Source organism: Phascolarctos cinereus, unplaced genomic scaffold (genome assembly GCF_003287225.1).
Source record: "Phascolarctos cinereus isolate Bilbo 61053 unplaced genomic scaffold, phaCin_HiC Scaffold_2;HRSCAF=192, whole genome shotgun sequence".
Classification (NCBI taxonomy): domain Eukaryota; kingdom Metazoa; phylum Chordata; class Mammalia; order Diprotodontia; family Phascolarctidae; genus Phascolarctos; species Phascolarctos cinereus.
This window is the reverse complement of record NW_027555625.1, coordinates 17,951,674-17,971,802: the sequence shown is the minus strand read 5'-3', so window position 1 is coordinate 17,971,802 and position 20,129 is coordinate 17,951,674. Positions and strand designations below refer to the sequence as shown.

Below are 20,129 nucleotides of genomic sequence, written 5' to 3'. Positions count from 1 at the left end.
TATATATATATTTATCCATACGAGGGTACCTGGCATGAAAATGATGGCCCTGTAGGGAAAGGGAAGTTTCCTTATTGAGGAGAAGATACATTTGTTGCCTTCAAAGTTCCAAATGGAATTCCTCTCAATGTTGCCTGATTAAGGATGACAACAATGAAATTACTTTTATGCAGAAGAGGTTTTTTTTAAAAGAAAAACACCCCAACTCAACGCTGAATGTTTTAAGGCTCAAGGAAGTGGACTGTACATTCCTGCCTCTCTCCGCTCCCAGGCCTTCCCCTTCCACTAGCCAACTTCTTTCCCCTAGTGAGTATTTCCTGGGTCATGGAGGCTGACCCGTCCCATCTGGAATCAATCAGTCAACTCCTGACAACTTCCTGAAACACCTCACTCCATTTCCTGTTCTCTCCCCCTTCCCTCTTTCCCCCTGGTTTGCTTCACTCTCCCAAAGTACAGGCCACAGCAGCTTAATGTTAGGGGGTCAGACACAGTTAGACTCCAAAACACTACACACGGACACCTTTGACCTTCAAAAATCTTTACATCTTAGCTAAACAAATCAAGGTCACCGTTCCTCACCATTACCTTGTTAACCATTTGTAGGCATCTTGGCCAGTTCTGCTGGTCACACTGGCACCGAGACCACTTGGCCTCCTGAGATGGGATTTCTTTGAAAAGGAACTGATATTGGGGAAGCCCAAGGGTACACTCAATAATCAATGGGGTGCTGAAGTTGGAGCCAGGCAAAAACCTGAGATCAAACTCCACCTCTGATATTGCAATCTGTGTGACCCTTAATAAGTTATTTCTTTCTGAGCCTCAGTTTCCCCATCTGTAAAACAGACTACCTATAGTACTACCTCAGAGAGTTGTTACAATGTTCAACTGAGATAATGTCTATAAAGTGCTTTGCAAACTTTAAAGAGCTAAGCCAGTTGTTGCTGTTATTATTATTATTATTATTATTATTATTTATTAAAAACATCAGTTAGAAAAAAGGGGCTCGGTCAGAGTATCTGCAAGTAAAAGTGCCCTCTGTTTATCCTAAGACAGAGAGAAGAACCCAGGCAGAAGTACCTTCCTAGAGGGTGAAAGTTTTGTCCTTGCATTCCTAGTGTACAACACATAATAGGTGTGATTGATTTGCGTCCCTAGCACCTAGAACAAAATCAGTATTTAATAAATATGAAGATGGTAAATGAATGACGTTCCAATGACCTCCCACTGTCATACAAGGTTCCCCGTCCTCTAATCCTAAACGTCTTTTCCCTCCTGTGCGTGAGTATTCTTCAACATCACCTCCCTCATGACATCACCTGCCTAAAACCAGGGGCCCAGATGTCCACGATTCGCTTGACACTGAAGTACATTCTTGGCCCTGGAGAGAAGCCATCAACCCCAACCTCAGCTTATGTGTGAGGAAAATGAGGCCGGGAGAAGGGATTTGCCTGAAGCTATGCAGCCAGCCAGTGGCAGAGCTGAGCCTAGACCCAAAGGCCCCCAGTTCCCAAAGCAATCCTTTCCCCCTGATGCTAGAATGCCCCGATTTTATTTTGTAGATGAGGAAACTGAGGCACAGAAAGTTTGAGGGATTGCCAAAGTCAGTGGTGAGCCAGAATTCCAGCCCAGGTCCTCTGACCCAAAGTCCAATGTTCCACACTGTCTCCAAATCGATCTTGCCCAAGCTCCTTCAGTAATAATTTCTCCAAGAAGTATACACTCTAACTTAAGCCACAAGGACAACAGCAAATGATGAATACAGCTCACAAGGGAATTACGCAACCTGACGTACCTTTGCGGGTTTATGCCCAGATTCTCAGAAAAAGAAATCACAGTCCCTTGGTTCTCATTTAATATTAGGGAGGTTTCTGAAAAGAAAGCCAGCATTTTCCCGTTTTTTGTATTTCTTGGACTGCCTGGATATCGTCTCTGCTTTTTGACCAGGGCCCAGTTTTCGATAAGACAGGCAGCCCAAGCTGGAATCGCACAGTTCCAGGATGGGCCATTTTGGGTGGTCATTAATTACACTGAAATAGAAGTCTGAGGGCAGGCTTGGCATCCCTTCCCCTACACCCCTGTCCTGGGAGAAACGTCCAGAAAAAAAGCACGACGATCAAAATCTGCACCTACATTGGCAACCGGAGAAAATGGCCAAGTAACCCAAGTCGGCATTCTAAAGTCATGTTTTCCTTTTAATCACCCGAAGGGCTCCCCTACCCCCACACCAATAACTTATCCAAAGCAGGGGCTGAGTTGTAAAGAGCTTTTTCCTGCTCATAAAAGTCCACTGTGGGAGTTGCCCCTTGGGTGGACACATCTGTTGGTCTCTCCTTAAGAGTAATATTTCAATAGAGTGATTGTTTCTTCAGCCCACCAGAAGATGGATGTCATGTGGTCATGTGGTATGGGGACCGCTATCAAGCCTGCTTGGTCCCCACCCTTAGCTAACCTTCACGCCTCGATCTGAAATGGTCATGGGTCAGTATTTGAGCCTCCACAAAGTTGCTTTTCAAATTGCAGGGAGGGAAAGGAGAAGGAAAGGAGAGATTTGTCGGGCCCATTTTACTTTCTGCCATGCTCTCACCCTGCCTGAGAGCAAGCCATGATGTAGTGAGGAGAAAGGCAAGAAAATCTGGGTCTGAGTCCTGCTGCCTGGGCACATGAATTAACTTCTCGGTGCTCTAGACAACCATCTAGAACTCTAAGTTTCAGTGGACATGGGCCAGGGGCGGAAGGGGGGAGAGAACAGACTTTCTTTGTATCCCTAGCATTTTATACATTGCCTGGAACATAGCAGGTGCTTAATAAATACTGTTAATTTAAAAAAGAGGGGGCAGCTAGGTGGCACAGTGGATACAGCACTGGCCCTGGAGTCAGGAGGACCTGAATTCAAATCCGATCTCAGACCAGGCACTTGACACTTACCAGCTGTGTGACCCTGGTCGAGTCTCTTCACCCCAATTGCCTCACCAATGAATGAATGAATGAATGAATGAATGAATGCTGTTGACTTGCTGAGATTCCAACCAGCTTTTGTAGAGGGAGTTTCCTCATCTAGGAATTCCGTGTGTCATTGAAATCCCCATCCTGAATTCAGTTTTGTCTTCCCTTTATCCCACTTTCCTTTATTTACCCCGACCTGGCAGAATCTTGAGACGAAGCATGGTATTATGAAAGGACAGAGTGCTGGACATGTAGTCAATAAGACATGAATTCAAATCCAGTCTCAGATGCTTAACTAGCTGTGTGACCCTGGGCAAATCACTGAATCCCTCTGAGCCTCAGTTTCTTCCTTTGTAAAATGACTGGAGGTTGGGCTCAAGGCCTCCTGTGGGTGGCCATTATGTGCTTGGAGTCTGTTTTGCATGGACCTATGCACACAGATGTTACCCCCCCACAGAATGCAAACTCCCTGAGGGTAGGCACTGCTTTCCCCAGCACTCAGCACAGTATCCAGCCCAAAGAAGTCCCTTAGTAAATGGCTGTTGAATTGACTTTCCCTTGCTCAGCCGGTGGGTCTTAGGTCATGTCCAGGTGTTTCTGATAGGCTCTAGTTTCTCCTCCTCCAAAAAACCCCAAAAATTGCCTCGTATTTATTTTGTATCAATATCTGGGTGAGCCCAGTCCAATGTCAGGACCATTGTTTTTGGTCTTTTTGTCCTCAGGAGTCAAGCCCAAGGCCTGGCGTATAGTAGGTACCCAATAAACGCCTGTTGTACGTCTTGTTTTGCCAGAAGGGAGGTCAAGAAGGAGAAGGAATAATGAAAGATGGGATGACGAAGTGCCCTTCTTTTGAAAGGCCTGAATCTGATATGTACTAGAGAAGAAATGCATTGGTTTGAAACTTTCCCCCTGTAGATCAGATCTCTCCTGGAAGGAAGGGAGAAAAAGAGGGAGGGAGGGAGGAGAGAGAGAGAAAGAGAGAGAGAGGAGAGAGAGAGAGAGAGAGAGAAGAGAGAGAGAGAGAGAGAGAGAGAGGAGAGAGGAAGGGAGGAAGGAAGGAACGAACAAAGGAAGGAAGGAAGAAAAAAGAAAGAAAGAAAGAAAGAAAAAAAGAAAGAAAGAAAGAAAGAAAGAAAGAAAGAAAGAAAGAAAGAAAGAAAGAAAGAATGAATTTGAGATGGGGGCCCATGGGTATAGACTATTGCATATAATATTTAATATCTTAGTTAAGTTTACTGAATTGTCCTTTTCCCTCTTATATTCTTTGTTATAAGGGTTGGCTCTTGGAGTAGGTAGGAGCTACACTGAGAAATGTGGATGTGTAAAAACAAGATACGTCAATAAAATTGTTTTTAACACTCACACCAACTTTGTCCTGTCAGATACATTCTGCCTCCCCAAGGCAAGGGAGCTGAGTGGGCCCGCACTGGGCACCACCAGTGACATGGCATCATGAGTGCCCCCCAGACCCACTCATGAATGAGCGAATAGCAAACATTCACAAATAGGCTCCAAACAGACCTTCAAAGCTGTCCAGGGCAGGGTGAGGCAGGGCACCCTTTACAACAGTTTACATCTGTTGGAAATTGAATCTATGAGGTGTTTTTTCCTTAAACACTCTGTCACCACACACATTATTCCGGCTCCAGCTTTGCCAAAGAAGGCTGGCTGGGGCAGGGATCGGGAAGGTATTTTCCAGCCATGGAAGGAGGAGGGGTACAGGAGGGATCCTGTAGAAAAGTCAAGACAGGCCTAGCGATCCCAGAGTGACCATCAAAGGGCCTGAGAAGAATCAAGCATTTGTGATCTAGAATGGGAAGGGACCTCAGAAGTCATCCAGTCTAACCTCTTAATTTTCCAGTGAGGGAAACTGAGTCCCAGAGCAGGGAAGAATCAGAGAGGTCAAGCAAGTTAAACAGGGTCACACAGACAGTTGGCTTTGTCTCTGTATCCAACTTAGCAGAGTGCCTAGCCCATAGAAGGCTCTTAATAAATATTTATTGACTGACTACCCTTGGTCGCTAGCACAGGATCAGGAACATAGTAGGTGCTTAATAATGCTCATTGACTAAATAAATAATCTACAAATAGTCCCTGTCCTCAAGAAACTTACATTCCACTAGTCAGAGTCTATGGCGTCACTGAATAAGCCGAGAAGGTGCCATGGAGGAGGTGAGCCTTGGGCTTAAAGACAGGTAAGATTTGGTCATGCCGATCATCTTTGGATGCTGACGCCAAAATCGGGAAAATGCCCTGTGGAGGAGTGTCTTGGCTGACGTATTTCTGGCAACAGCCAGCTACATTGGCTGCTTTTAAGAAGGCACTTTTGTAACGTGTTGAATAAACAATGACCTCAAAGAGTTTGCTTGCCACTGAGTAATAAGAAAAGACATTTATACTGTGTTTCAAGGTATATAAAGTGCTTCATTACATGGTCTTATTTGAAACTGCAAGGTAAGTACTACAGGTATTATTCAAAGCTGGCCTCAGACAATTACTAGCTAGGTGACCCTGGGCAAGGCCCTTAATCTCTGTCTGCCTTGGTTTCCTTATCTGTAAAATAAGAATAATAATAGCACTGCCCTCTCAGGGTTGTAGTAAAGATGTAATAATGATGATAAATAATAAGAATAACAGTTAACATTTATATAGTGTTCGCTATGTGCCAGGTACTATGCTAAACACTTTATAATTAGTATCTCATCTGATACAATAACTCTGGGAGACAGGAGCCCCCATTAACCCCATTTTATAGGTAGGGAAACTGAGGAAGACAGTTCTTTTTTTTTTGGAGGTAATTGGGGTTAAGTGACTTGCCTAGGATCACACAGCTAGAAAGTATCTGAGCTGGATTTGAACTCAGGTCCTGCTGACTCCAGGGCCAGTGTTCTATCCACTGCACTGCCCCTAGAGGCAGATAGCTCTTAAATGGCTTGGCCGGGTCACGCAGCTAGTACATGTCTGAGGGTGATAGATAATGGGGACCTCATCCTGCCCCCACATGACTCTGATCTTTTCTGGATGCTCTTTAAATTTTGAAAGCCTTTCATTCTGTGTCGCTTGGAAATTTTGAATGCTTGGAATGTTGACATCTATTAAAATGCTGTTCTTAAATTTTTGTGGATTAATTTTATATATATTCAGAAGATTGTGGGCAACAGTCCATTCTGTGATAATATTCCGGTTCTGTATATTGAGTTCTCGTTGCTATTTTAAAGTCTCTAAAATTTGTGTTATTGTTGTTGTCATCATCATCATCATCATCATCATCTTCATCATCATCATCATCAGTGTTTATCTTCTCTAGCTAATAATCTACCATGTGGCTGGACCAAGCGCAAATACTGTACTCACAGGAAGTGTTAGGAACCACAGGGGCAGCATATGTATTTGGTGCCTTTCTCTCTTTGGCATGAGATGCAGACATTCCCTTCCACCCCTGTCTGCCAGCCAGTAGTAATGCTATAGGCCATCTGCCTTCCAACACTATGTCCATGTATACCTAGGCATAGCCAAGAGTGAAAACATTGGCAAGACAGCCCAAAATCAGGAAAGTGCCTTACCCTCTCCATGCCTGCCAAGGAACTGGCATAGCCTTAAAATCTTCAGTCAGTCTATAAATACATAAGTGTGCATGCGTGTGTGCATGTGTGCGTGTGTGTGTGTGTACAGTCAAAGCCTTCTAAGTCTGAGGCATTAGGAGCTATGGTTCTCTTACTGAAGCTCTAGGAAGGGTCATGTACAAGGGTCATGTACAAGGGTCATATTCCAGGATGGGTGGAAGCTTTTGGTCCTCAATCAATTCAACTCAACAACATGTATTAAACACCTATTATGTGCAAATGGGAGAAGGTAAATAGTAGTGAATAGAAGGCTGGCCTTGGAGTCATAGAGACCTGTTCCCAAGTCTTGCCTCTGATCAATACCGATGGGGTCACTCTAGGCAATTCACTCAACCTCTCAGTGGTCCGAAGCAATTCCCCAAGTAGTTTGCCAGTCTGCTTTGGTGGAGGGAGTTTCCACACTGAGAAGTTCGCTAAAATCACAGACCCAGACTAGCTCCTCCCCCATTACACACACACACACACACACACACACACACACACACACACACACACACACACAAATGTTCAAGCAACTATACTAAATATTGAGAATAAAATAACTCCTCCAAAGGAAACAGTTGCTGTTTGCTTACAAGGGGAGGTGTTTGAGTTCTACCAGAATCCTGACCCTTCTTGAGAATTCATGGGATACATTCAATGACTACTTTTCTGGTACACCACAGTGGGGATTTCTTTGAGGAGGTTGGATTGGACTAGTTGAGGTACCTGCCAGCTCTGAAATTCTGAAGCTCTTTGACGTTCTAATTTAGCTGTGGAGACTTACTCCAGCCTAGATTAAAACCAAAGGATTACCGAGCTAACCTACACGCTCACTTTTACTTTTCTCCAGCTTTGCCTTCAGAGCTCAAAGCACATTTCCCATGGAAACTGGCAAAACATCCCACTAGCCCTAATTTTCAGTCCTTGTCTGAAGACCACAGGGGATTGGGGCACAAGGTTATATTAGGAATTGGGGAGAAAGCTTGGACCAACTCCCCAGGGCCCTCTTCTCCAGCCTTGGAGCCTTAGACTATGTGAAAGACCCCATAACCCAGGGAAGGTTTTCAGACTCCAAATGGGTAATTACGATTTCTGATCTCCAAGTCTCTGGTTTGTTTCACCAGTGGATAATGGACTCACCTATCGGGCCCAAAGGCCATAAGTCAAGTGATTTCCATGATGGGTTTTAAACTTCTGCTCAGTAGCCTGGGCGATTTCAAATGGTGGGTGAGATCAGAAAGCAGCTGGTAGCTCTCACGTTGAAAGACTGGGAAGGCAGAAACCTGCCGGCAGCTGGGGCTGGATTAGATTTTTGCCATTTGGAGTTAATTTAAACTCTTGTTTCCCTCTTCAATGGGTGTGAGAGATACATTGGACTTTTTTAGAAAAGAAAAATAGTCTCATTCCCCCCCCAAAAAAGAAAAAGGTTTCTATAATAGCCAGGATTCAAAAAAGCTTAGGGGACAGCCATCCATCTCTGCAGTAAGCTCAATGAAGTGCTGAACCAAGGAAAGTATGAGCGGTTGGCATATCCTGGGCTCTTGCATCATCTGGTGTCCTAGACTGAAGGGCTGTGCACTTGGGGGTCTACATCGCAAACACTTGACAGGCCACATCCTCTCACAGCTGCTGTCTCTAACCCTTCCCATCATTCAGCAGCCCTGCTTTGATTCCCCCTACCACCATTCCTTTCTGGCCTCCCATCATTCCCTTGGCATTCTTCCTCAGGCTCCCGTTGACCTACCATTACCTTCCCTGGTTCTTGACTAGATGAAGTCAACTCCTTCTAATTTCTGGTGAGATATAATCTCTCTCTCTCTCTCCTCATTACTTTCCCCTCTCTGTCTGTGTGTAATTGCATCATCATAGCTCATGTTCATAGCTTGTTTGGGGATTAAAGGGTTGGAGGGATAATATCTCATTTGATCCTGACAGCTGCCCTGTGAGATGGATGGTGCATGCATTCCTAACCCCATTTCACAGAGAAGGAAACTGAGGCACATAGAGTGGGAGATGACTCCTGTAAGGTCATACAACCTTGGGAGTTGGGCCTGACTGCTCTCACTCTAGTTCAGTTCCTTGTCACAACACTTCAGACACGTCATTCTGGCCACTGATTTCTGGATTCCTAAGCATCCCCTTCCATTGTGATGTTATGGGACTGAAGGCTGTCTTTGACAATTATTAGTTGTGTGACCCTAGGCAAGCCATTGAAATTTCTCTTGACCTGAGTTTTCTCGTCGATAGAATGATGAGGTCCAACAAGATGGTCTCTAAGCTTCCTCACAGCTATATATCTACGATCTTACAGCCCTAAGCTTTTCCAGGGGGATTCAGAAAGTCTGCATAGGCTCCAAAGATGCCCAAGAATCATTCTTCCATTCATTCATTCAACGAACATTTATTAAATACCTAGACTTTGTGCCAGAAACTTGGGATTGTTCACTTGTTTTTCGGTTGTGTCCAACCATTTGTGACCCTATTTGGGGTTTCCTTGGCAAAGATTTGCCTTCTTCATCTCATTTTATTGATAGGAACTGAGGCAAACAGGGTAAAATGACTTGCTTGGGGTTTGAACTTGGGAAGACGAGTTTTCTTAACTCTAGGCCCAGCACACTATCTACTACACCATCTAGATGCCCTAGAAACTTAGGATATGAAGATAAAAATGAAACAAATCCTGCCTTCAAGGCGCTTATCTTCTTCTAAAAGAAAACTGATTGATGATGGTGGGAACCAGCAAGCCGGGGCGGTAGCAGGTTAGTCTCTTGAAAGAACGCTTTGTGTGGTACATCCGTCTGCCTGTATGCTTACACAATTGGAGCAGAAGCATAGACTTCCACAGGATCTAGGATTTCAGGACCTAGAAACCCACTCTAGCCCAACCTCTGGTAAGTGCTTGATGACCCACAAGGTCTGGCTCCTCCCAATCACCCAAGGAGTCAGCGGCAGTCAACCATCGTGAGTCAGACCATTTTCATTCCATCCTGATGTTAATCCTCGGAAGTCTATGAAAATGATCTTGAGGCACGAAGTCACTTATAGTGTGGAGGTGCATGTTCTGGCTTCAGAATCTAAAGCAAAGCAATGACAATGACCCCAATTCTTCTCCATTCTAGCTTCTTTACTGTCTTGGCTTTATAGCAACCTACTCTCCACCCACAGGCCAAAAAAAAAAAAAGGACAGAATAGGACTTATTATGTCCTAACGGATCCCTAAGAGCTTCAACAAAACATGGCATTCTTTTACCCTTCCTCCCTGGAGGTATGAGTCACCGGGTTCTATCCAATAGTACCACCTCTGTAGTGGCTGGGGTGATTTTCCTTGCCCATAGATTGTGGAATTTTTAAATACCTTGGGGCCCATCAGAATTCCAGACCCCATATTCAGTGTTTCATGTATCATGCAAATTGATTTAACATTATATGTTACCATTCATCAGCTAATTAGCTTCATTTCCCACCACCTCGCCTTTATACGGCCCCTGTATAAAGCCATGAATTCCATCCTCTCACCTCTGTCTCATAGAACATCTTCCTTCAAAGCTCAGTCTGGGTGTTACCTCATATGCAAATCCTTTCCAAATTACACCCATTTGTTAATGCTCCTTCTTGCCCTCAAAGCCAGTTGTATTTCATTGTCTATTTACCTACCATATTGCCCCAGAAGAATGTCAATTCTTTGGGGATGAAGATTTTTTTTTTCATGTTTGTCTTGTGCATGGTAGCATCACAATAGGTTGTCTGGTTTATTTGTTTGTTTATAAACTGAGAACAGAAATTTTTATTTTTGTTTTTGCCTTGCATCCCCAGAACTTAATAAATGGTGGAAGAACTGAATTGAATTTGCTCCCAGAGATAAACATATTTTATATGAAGAGTCAAGATGCCAGGTTTTCCATTGACCGGGCAAGGTCATGTTGAACTGGAAGATGCCCCCTCCCTCCAGAAGCTCCAAGGCTCCAGGCCCATTTGTCATAGTCAGGCTTTGCCACATTCCAGTCCTCTTAGATGTCCTCTGCTTTGGGGTCTAGTTCCAGCTAATTCATTCTTGATTTCTCTTAGGGAGAAGAATATGGGGTTGCTTTGGTTTGAGATCCATTTCAAAGTTAATATTGAATTTCTGTTCGGTTCAAATCCTCCTAAGAGACTTCATCACATCTAGCCTGGCTCCCCTCAACTCAGTCAAATGAAAATCACAGATTAAGTGCCTACTGTCTATGAGGCAGCCTGGTTTAGATGAATATCATGCCTGCCCTGGAGTCAGGAAGACCTACGTTTCCATCTTGATCCTGATACTAACTACCTGTGTGTGACCATGGGATAGATTACCTAGCCTCCTTAAGGTTCAAGAATCTTTCTAGGACTCATGAACTGAGTCATAGAGAAAATGTAATCTGTGTCCGTGAAGTGACTTCCCATACTGGGAGCTCCCTATGCTGTTACAATTTTTCTTATATTCACAGGTATATTTCAAACTAGAGATTCCATTGACATGGAGAACTCCCAGTGACAAAAAGGTCCCCTACTAATGAAAACTGAGACCTTCTCTGCGGATCTGGGTGTGAGAAGGTGTGTTGTAGTCTTAAAGTAGTCTTTATTTTAATGTCTGTGAACTTTTTCTTAAAAAGTAACTTTTGGGGGGCAGCTAGGTGGTGCAGTGGATAGAGCACCAGCCCGGATTCAGGAGGACCTGAGTTCAAAGCCGGCCTCAGACACATAACACTTACTAGCTGTGTGACTCTGGGCAAGTCACTTAACCCCATTGTCTAGCCAAAAAAAAAAAGTAACTTTTTTATTATAATTGCTTTCATTCGTAATCTTACTTTTTTTTTAATTGTAAAATCATTGTTCTGAAACAGGGCCTCGGAGGCTTCACCAGACAGCTAACATAGAGATTCATGTGTTCCCCCCCAAAAAAAAAATAGTTAAGAGCTCTAGTCTTAGAGAAATGCCTGGGGTTCTGAGGTCAAGTGACTTGCCCAGGGTCACACTATTCCAGACTCCAAAGCTAGACACCTTTTCACTAAGCCTAAAGCTCTGGAGTTGTTTATTTAAGGACATAAAAGGACAAAAAAGAGAGAAGCCCTCTCTCCTCAAGAAGCTCATATTCACTCCACAAAGTGAAGCAGAAAATTGAATCAAATATGGTAGGCACTCAAAGGTCCCTTTAGAAGGTACTGTGGTACAGCAGAATGGTGAGTCAGAGGACAAAGATTCAAACCTAAGCTCTGCTACCTCTGAACCCTTTAATATCTCTGGGCTTCAGTTTTCTCATCTTCTAAAATAAGGAGCTTGCACTACATGCAGCCATGTGCTGGTAAGTGTTTAACAACCAGCTCTCCAGGAGGCAGGGAATGTATACTCAATGCACTTTTAAATTCAATCTGAACCATTAAAATTTTCTCCATCACTTTCTTAAGTCTGGACAACCAATAAAACAATAAGTCAAGCCTTGGTCTATAACTTTTACCGATTTCCAACATGTAAAGGGTCACACTGATAATTTAACAATCAGCTCTCAGTAGGATGAAGTGGCTCTAATACGCCCCCCGCTGTGTAGCCTCTGAAGTTCCAACCATTTCAATATCTCTGATATAAGCCTTCCAGCATGAAGTTTCTTTGGCTCTTAGGACTCTTATTTCAAGGCATATCAAAAGTAACATTGAGATCATCACAGTACCTACCTCCCGGGATTGTTGTGAGGAGAATGCAAGATTTTGTTAAAGTGCTTTGCAAACCTTAAGGTGTTCTAGAAATGCTAGCTAGTATACAATGAGCCAATCAATTTTTGCCTGAAATATTCAGATAATGGAAACAAGCGTGTGCAGGGAGAGGGTGGTTCAAACTTTGCCTAAATTATTAAGATAATTGCACCACCTTGGCAATCCACCTGATGGGTGCTGACAGGCTAAATGCTGCCATCACTCCATCTTGAGCCAGGTCCACATTCCAAGAGGTCATTTCCATATAAAATAAGCATTTATTAATCACTTGCTACACTATGTGCTGAAGATGGCCAGATCTCAGAAGCTGAGCGTGTAAAGTCTGTCCTTTATGTGCAAATATGTACATATGTGATGTATGTGCATATATACATGTGTGTGTATGCATATATCGATGCATGTGTATGTATGTGTAAAACATCTGAGCCCCTTGGGTTCTGTATCTATCACAGCTGCTGTCAGCTTAGGTACAATTTCACTGGAGGTTATTTTCCTAACAGCAACAGCTGCCCCATCTATAGAGCTCTAAAATTTGCAAAGCATTTTACATACATTATCTCTCATGATAATGAGTTCAATACTGAGCGCAGCAGTGTATAGAGGGAGAAAGTCTGAAGTCAGGAAGACCTGAGTTTGAATCCTGTCTAAGGCACTTACTAACTGTAGTGATCCTGGGTAAGTTGTATAAATTTCTCTCAGCCTCAGTTTCTTCATCTGTAAAGATGATGATAATAGTTCCTGCTTCACAGGGTTGTTGTAAGAATCAAAAGAGAGGGCACCTTGAAAATGCTAAAAACCGGGGTGGGGGACCCGTGTCCTTGAGGCCACACATGGCCCTCTAGGTCCTCAAGTGCAGCCCTTTGACTGAATCCAAACCAAGGCTGCAGGTTCCCTACCACTGCCCTAAAACATTATATGAATTGTTGGCTATGTTACGTATGAGGAAATTGAGCTTCAAGAGGTCAGATGAATTGGCCAGGGTCACCCAGCTAGTGAACCTTGTGAGTGTTTTGCCAACCTTAAAATGTCAGATAGATGCTAGCCATCGTATCAGGGAAGCCCTTTCTTCTCCTCTCTTCTCCTCAGGTTCCCATTTTTCCATCTTGAAAATGGGTTGAGATAATCCTTGCCTGATCTCTAGTTCAGAGGTTAAGATAGAAAAGAAGGAAATATTTCAGAAGGTGACCAGCTGAGCCTTGAAACCTTAGAACATCTCAGGCTACAAAGTATTAGCCCCCTGAAAATGCTTTATTTCTACCTTTTCCCCTTCTGTGTTTGGGCTGGGGACAAATGGCAAGAAAGTCATTTGATGAATTAAATATGGGTACTTCAAAGATTAAGGAAGAGGGGAGGCGATTGCAGGGAGTATACTTGCTTACATTTCCAACCCAGCACAGTTCGGCTCACTATGTGTTTTTTATTAGCTCGTATTCTCGATACATCAGTGATGGAATGATGGAACCCCTGGCAGATTTAACTTCCAAGCAGCTGGGTCGCTGTCCCATGGGCCCTATTGCTGTGCGGGACTCTTAAAGTGACCATGACGATTTGGCTGGCCAGTTTTGGAAGAGCCCAGAGAGAGAGAGAGAAAGAGAGGGAGAGAAACAGACAGACAGACAGACAGACAGAGACAGAGAGAGATGCCACTGAAAGGGTTCACAAGATGGGGGAAAAAAGGGACAAAAGCATTGCCTTCAGAAGGCACTGAAAAGATCCCTGGTGGCTAGGTCTCAAGGACAAGAGTCCTTGGGGATTTGGGGATGGGGGGATGATGACCTGCAGGTTTCCCATTCTGTCTCTACCCAGCTTGAACATCTCCTTCCTGCAGGGATCTAGGAAAGAAGGTAGAAGGTCTGCACCCTACCAACGAAGGCAGCTTTCACACCATCGGATATGGCTTATCATTTACCTTTATCTTTTTCGTTGTGAAGGAAAGTCACTAGGTTTACTTACAGCTACAGCAGACCCCTTACCTGGAAGCGTCGCATGTCCCTGGGGTTTCCCGCTGTTTTCAAACAATTCTGATTGCACTTCAGGAAAAATTTTAAAAAGAATCTGCAGAGAAAAGGGGACAAGTTACAGCTTTAAGAAACCTGAAACTACCAGGTTTATTATTATTTTCATTACTCTCATTATTATTATTATTATTATTATTATTATTATTATTATTAATTGTTATTAGGTGGGGTAGATCTCATTTTATTTAATAGTATTTGATCATGGTTCAGATCTGGGGAATTTCAACACTACCCCAGACTCAAGTGCAGGGCTGACCTTTAAGACTCCATCATTTGGAATGTTTTCCAATGGTAGTAACATACCACTGTTCTCTTCCCCCACCCCACCCACTGGCTAGGATTGTTAAGGGTGCAGCTGGACACAGCCCCCTGGTAGTTCCTTTTTCATGGGCAGTGGTGACCCCTGTCAGGCAAAGATGTCTCTGATGTGGGTTTGAAATGTCAAGATTCATCCAAGAATCCCAATGTGGGTCAGACACAAGGCTTTCAACTGGCCAGATGTGTATATGCACAGGTACACTTTTAGTCACACACACACACACACACACACACACACACACACACACACACAGTTATCAGCATTTCATGCTTTTTCCAGATAATTCAGTAACAGCATAGAAAATGTTCTTTTGGACTCCAAAGGGAGCTATGGGGCAGCCTCTCCCTTCTTGGTGAGCGCTGGGCTTATAATGACCAATGACCATTTCTATGACTCCTTTCAGGCCTTGAAAACAAAGGACAGAAAAATGGTTTGGGTGTGTCGTTTGCAGGGCCCTGGTGAAGCCAGGCATCCCCTACCAGAACCCAGTTGTGCAACTCGGAAAACCAAGGCATCTTTAATTAGCCAGTCACCCCCAGCTGAGGGAAAAGAGCAGAGGGGGCCTTGAAGGGAGTTGCATTTTTTAATATTTGAAAAACGGGCTTCCAAATACAATAAGTTTTCTTTATTTATTTATTTCTCTTGCAGAGTCCTTCCCTTAAAAAAAATAAAAAATAAAAATAAACCGAGCTTTTGCAGTAAGTAAAAGTCCCAGGTGAGCAAGGCCTATTTCCCTTCCTGTTGCTATGACAACGAATTTTTACCGCAGTCCCAAAGTCCCTTCAGAACTCTCACATCCATGCCTTGAATCAGAACTTTAAAGGAAAAGATAGACATTTTTTCCCCCGGATTTACCACCAACACAAATAAAGGGGATAACAACATCCATCCAAACAACCTTTTGCACACAGGGGTGATCAAGGGGATGTCACTGTGGACTTGGGGACCTGGGATGCTTCCCCAAAAAAAAAATTGCACAAAAGAAACCACCAATGAGCCAATTAATAGCATTTCTCTCTCCATTAAAGAGGAGGGTGAACACATAAACAGGCAAAGTGAGGGAAGTGGAGGAAGGAGAAGGGAAGATGCACTCTCCAGAGCTTTGGCTACATCGAAAGGGTATTTTTGTTTTCCATCGGTTAAAAGATATTTGGGGAAGCGCTGGTGATTGTGCCTATGGTAAGCCTGAGTGTGAATTCAAAAATTATGTAGACAGACAGATACAGAGAGACAGACAAAGACATTTAAAAAAAACAGAAATGGAAGCAGAGAGTTAGGAGAGACATGGAGAGTCAGAGAGAGCAGAGACTGAGACACAAAGACAGAGACAGAGAACAGACAAAGAGAGCCTGTGAGAGAAAGAAAGGAGAGAGCCAGAAACAGAGAGGGAGGGAGACAGAGACAAAGAGACAAAGACAGAGACAGAAAGAAAGAGACAGAGACGGAGAACAGACAAAGAGAGCCTGTGAGAGAAAGAAAGGAGAGAGCCAGAAACAGAGAGGAAGGGAGACAGAGACAGACACAGAGAGGCAGAGACAGAGATAGAGAGACAGAGAGAAAGAGACAGAGACAGAGAGGCAGAGAGAGAAGGAAAGAGAGGCAGAGACAGAGATGGGGAGAATATAAAGCTTAATTTCCATCTATGTCTATGGCTAGATGGAGTTTAGGCTGTCCTCTCTGAATTCACACCAAGGTTTATTGCAGGAAGGGTCACTGATGCTTCTCAAATAGCTTTTAACAGATTCAAAATAAGTACGCATATAGGTCTAAATAAATCTGGCAATTGCCGATGGTTGAAAAAAACAAGCTGGGCAGAGAGAAAAGAAGGGGTAGCTCATTGCACTTTAGAAACTGGAGACAAGCTGTGGACTCGATCACTAGAGAGAGCAGTGGGGAGTAGCTGATGTCTTTGTCCTTCATAGGTACTGAGTACAAGGTGAAGGTGTGACCTTCATCAGCAAAGCACTAGATGTCTGCAAAGTTCAGGATCAAATGAGATGATGATGATGATGGTGGTGATGATGATGATGATGATGATGATGATGATGATGATGATGATGATGGCTAGGTGGAAGGGACGTGTGATTTCATTGATATAAAAAACTCCCCTGGTTTGGCTGGGCCACTGACAGGTTTAAGTGACCTTGCCCAAGGTCACCTAGCCAATACCAGTTACAGGCGGGGCTTAAACTCAATATATATATACACACACACACACACACGCACACACACACACATATATATATACATATATATATACATATATATATACATATATACACACATATATGTGTGTGTGTGTGTGCGTGTGTGTGTATGTGTGTATTTTTTTCCCACTACGCTTCAGAGCATTTCGGTCTAAGAATCAGAAAGACTGGCTTCAAATCCTACCACTGAAACCTAACTGTAACCCTGGACAAATGACTTAATTTCTCTCAGCCTCAGTTTGCTTTTCTGTAGAATGGGAATAATAATCCCTGAGATGCCCACTTTCTAGAATTTTTGTGAAGTTCAGGTGAGATAATGAATAATGATGACTATAAAGAGCTTTTACAAACTTGAAAGGCTGCCCCGAACTTCAGCACTTGTTTATTTCCCCTTTTGATTCTGAACTTGGTAAATAATTGATATTCCGCTAAGGAAAGCTCTCTCTCTCTGGCTTTATCCAGACTCAGAAGGTCCAGAGGTGAGATGCCCTCTACTGCTCCACACAGACTCTAGGCCACTGCCTGTCCCCAGTTTCTACAGATCAACGTATCCCTCTTTTCTCTCTTTCCCAAGGCCGGCTTCTTCTTTTCTTAACCAACACTCAGATTTCTATTTTTTCTCTCATTAAATCCAAGAAAGCACTCCCCCCCCCCTCCTCCCTCTTTTCTCCTCTTTTCTCCCTCTCCTCTCTTTCTCTCTCCTCTCTGTTCACTTCTTCTCTTCACTCTCATACCTCCCCCTCTCCTCTTTTCTCTCTTTTGTCTTTCCTCTCTTTTCCTTCCTCTTTCTTGTCTTTCTCCTCCATCGGCTTTCCCCTTCTCCACTTCCTTCTTGTCTCTTGGTTTCTGCCTGTCTGTCTCTGTCTCTCTCCTCTCTTTCTCTTCTGTCCTCTCCTTCAGCCACCTCCTCCCTTCTCTTTCTCCTTCTCCCTCATATTTGGACGGTATAACTCTAACTGGGCCCCCTATGAAGCCTGCTACATCTCATTATATTGTTCCCTACCCCCACCCACCCTCAAAGAAGTGTTTGGTGAAAACATTAATATTTATTGAAGCGTGCTGATGTAGATGGCTCTGGAGAGAGAGAAGCTGGAAGGAGATGGGATTTTACACAGAATCAAATTGATTTAGGGCTAAGAAAGAGCCTTCCAAAAGGATTTACTCAATTTAAAAGTGCGACCTCTGATGATTCTTCAGATGGAAATTACCCCACTTTGGGCTCCTCCTGCCTGACAGTGCTTTGGGTTTCTGTTCTTCCTGATCCCTACACACGCTATGGATTTAACAGTCAAATCAAAATGGGTCAAGTGGAGAAGAAAGGGGGAGCTTGGGCCCCTAACTCATTGTCTCTTGACCTTTGAGGCCCACTCTTGGGAAAAACACAGGGGATACTGGCTGGCTGTCATTGGAAATTCTAGCACGTGAGTGGGGGCCATGGATAGCTTATATCCGGATACAAAAATTAATTAAAAGAGGGTCTGAAGTTGGCCGAGGCATCTCCTCACTTTCTTTCCTGAGGTCACTGGGTTTTTACCCTCTCTTTTTCCCTCTCAAACACTCTATCAGCACGGGATGGGTCCTCAGCAATGATCTGAGACAGCCTAGATCTGGACAAAGTCCCCTGTAGAGAGTCCCCTTTGAGGGGTCACCCAGACTCTGCTTGAAGACCTCTAGGGCAGGGCAACTCGCTACCTTCGAAGCAGTCCATTCCACTTTGGGATGATTAGACATGTTTTCCTTTCAAGGATCCTAAAATGGCACCTTTGCAACATCCATCCATTGTTTTCCATTCCACCCTCTCTGTGCCAAGAACCAAGCCTGCAAGCAAGCATGTATTAACCTCCTACTATATGCTGGACCCTGTGCTGGGCACTGGGGAGACAATAATGAAAATGAAATGGCCCCTGCCTTCAAGGAGGTTATTTTCTATTGAAGCTGAAGCAACTAAATGGTGCAATGCATGAAATCCTGGGGCTGGAGTCAGGAAGATTTGAGTTCAAATCTGGTCTTAGACACTTACTAGCTGGGCAAGTCACTTTAACCTCTGTTTGCCTCAGTTTCCTCAACTGTAAAATTGTTGATGAGAATAGCACCTGCTTTACAGAGTTGTTGGAAGGGTCAAATGGGATAATATTTATAAAGCACTTTGCCCAGTTCCTGGCATACAGGAGGTGGCCATATAAATGCTTATTCTCTTCCCTACTGAGAATGAAGAATAAATCTAATCCTGATTTGACATGTCCTTCAAATCCTTGAAGACAGTTGGCTATTTTCCCCTATCCACACATCTGAGTCTTCTCAATCAAGTAATAAACATTTATGAAGCACTTACTACATGCCAGGCACTGTGACCTGGGAACACAATGGATAAGCAAAACAATTCCTGCCTCTGAGAAGCTTAGAATCTAGTGAGGGGAGACACCATGTCCATCTAAAATACAAATACAAAGTAGAAGATAATTGGGGAAGGGGGAGACATTAGCAGCAGGGTGGTCAAGAGAGGTTTTGTGTAAAATCTGGCATTTGAGCTGAGATTTGAGAGAAACAATAGAAGCCACTGTGGGGTAACTAGGTCGCTACTCCCAGAGTCAAGAAGACCTGAGTTCAAGTCACAAGTCTGACACGCCAATCATCAATATGCATTTATTAAATGTCTATTGTACACCAGAGGACAATGGATAGAGCGTCTGTAGTCAAGAAGACTCATCTTCCTGAGTTCAAATCTGGCCTCAGACACTTACTAGCTATTTGACCCTGGGCAATTAACCCTGTTGCCTCAGTTTCCTCATCTGTCAAATGAGCTGGAGGAGGAAATGGAAAACCACTCCAGTATCATTGCCAAGAAAACCCCAAATGGCAGGAAGAGCTGGACACAACTAAAAGGACAGAACAACAACAAATGGTGTACCAGGTACTGTGTTAAGCATTAGGGATACAAAGAAAGTCAAAAGGTAGTCCCTGGTCTCAAGAATCTCAGTCTATTGGGAGAGACAACATACAAAACACTATACGCAAACAAGATGCAAACAGGATAAAATGGAGATAACCAGCAGGGAGGGCTATGAGCATTACGCCTTATGCTGGCTCTGTGACCCTGAACCAGTTCCTTAACTACTCACTACTCCAGGCAACTTTCTAAGACTTTAAGTTGCAAACGTGCTAACCTGCATTGGTAGAGGGGAGAGGGGGCCTCCTTCCCTTGAGCGTTCCTTCTGTTGCTAAAAGCAAAGGTCCAATCCTTATGGCAATCCCCTGAAAGGAGATAAGGACTTTAAGAGGTGGCAATGAGGAGGACATGCATTCTAGCCATG

At 43.8% G+C, this 20,129-nt stretch overlaps 1 protein-coding gene across 1 annotated transcript in view; it reads right to left on the bottom strand.

Annotated features, from left to right (window-relative positions):
• EBF2 (EBF transcription factor 2) overlaps window positions 1-20,129 on the bottom strand; it is a 258,468-nt gene that overhangs the window by 55,021 nt on the left and 183,318 nt on the right. Inside the window, exon 7 of the mRNA XM_078149237.1 lies at window positions 14,248-14,329. Coding sequence (XP_078005363.1) covers window positions 14,248-14,329 — 82 coding nt within the window. The remainder of the gene's footprint in view (window positions 1-14,247; window positions 14,330-20,129) is intronic.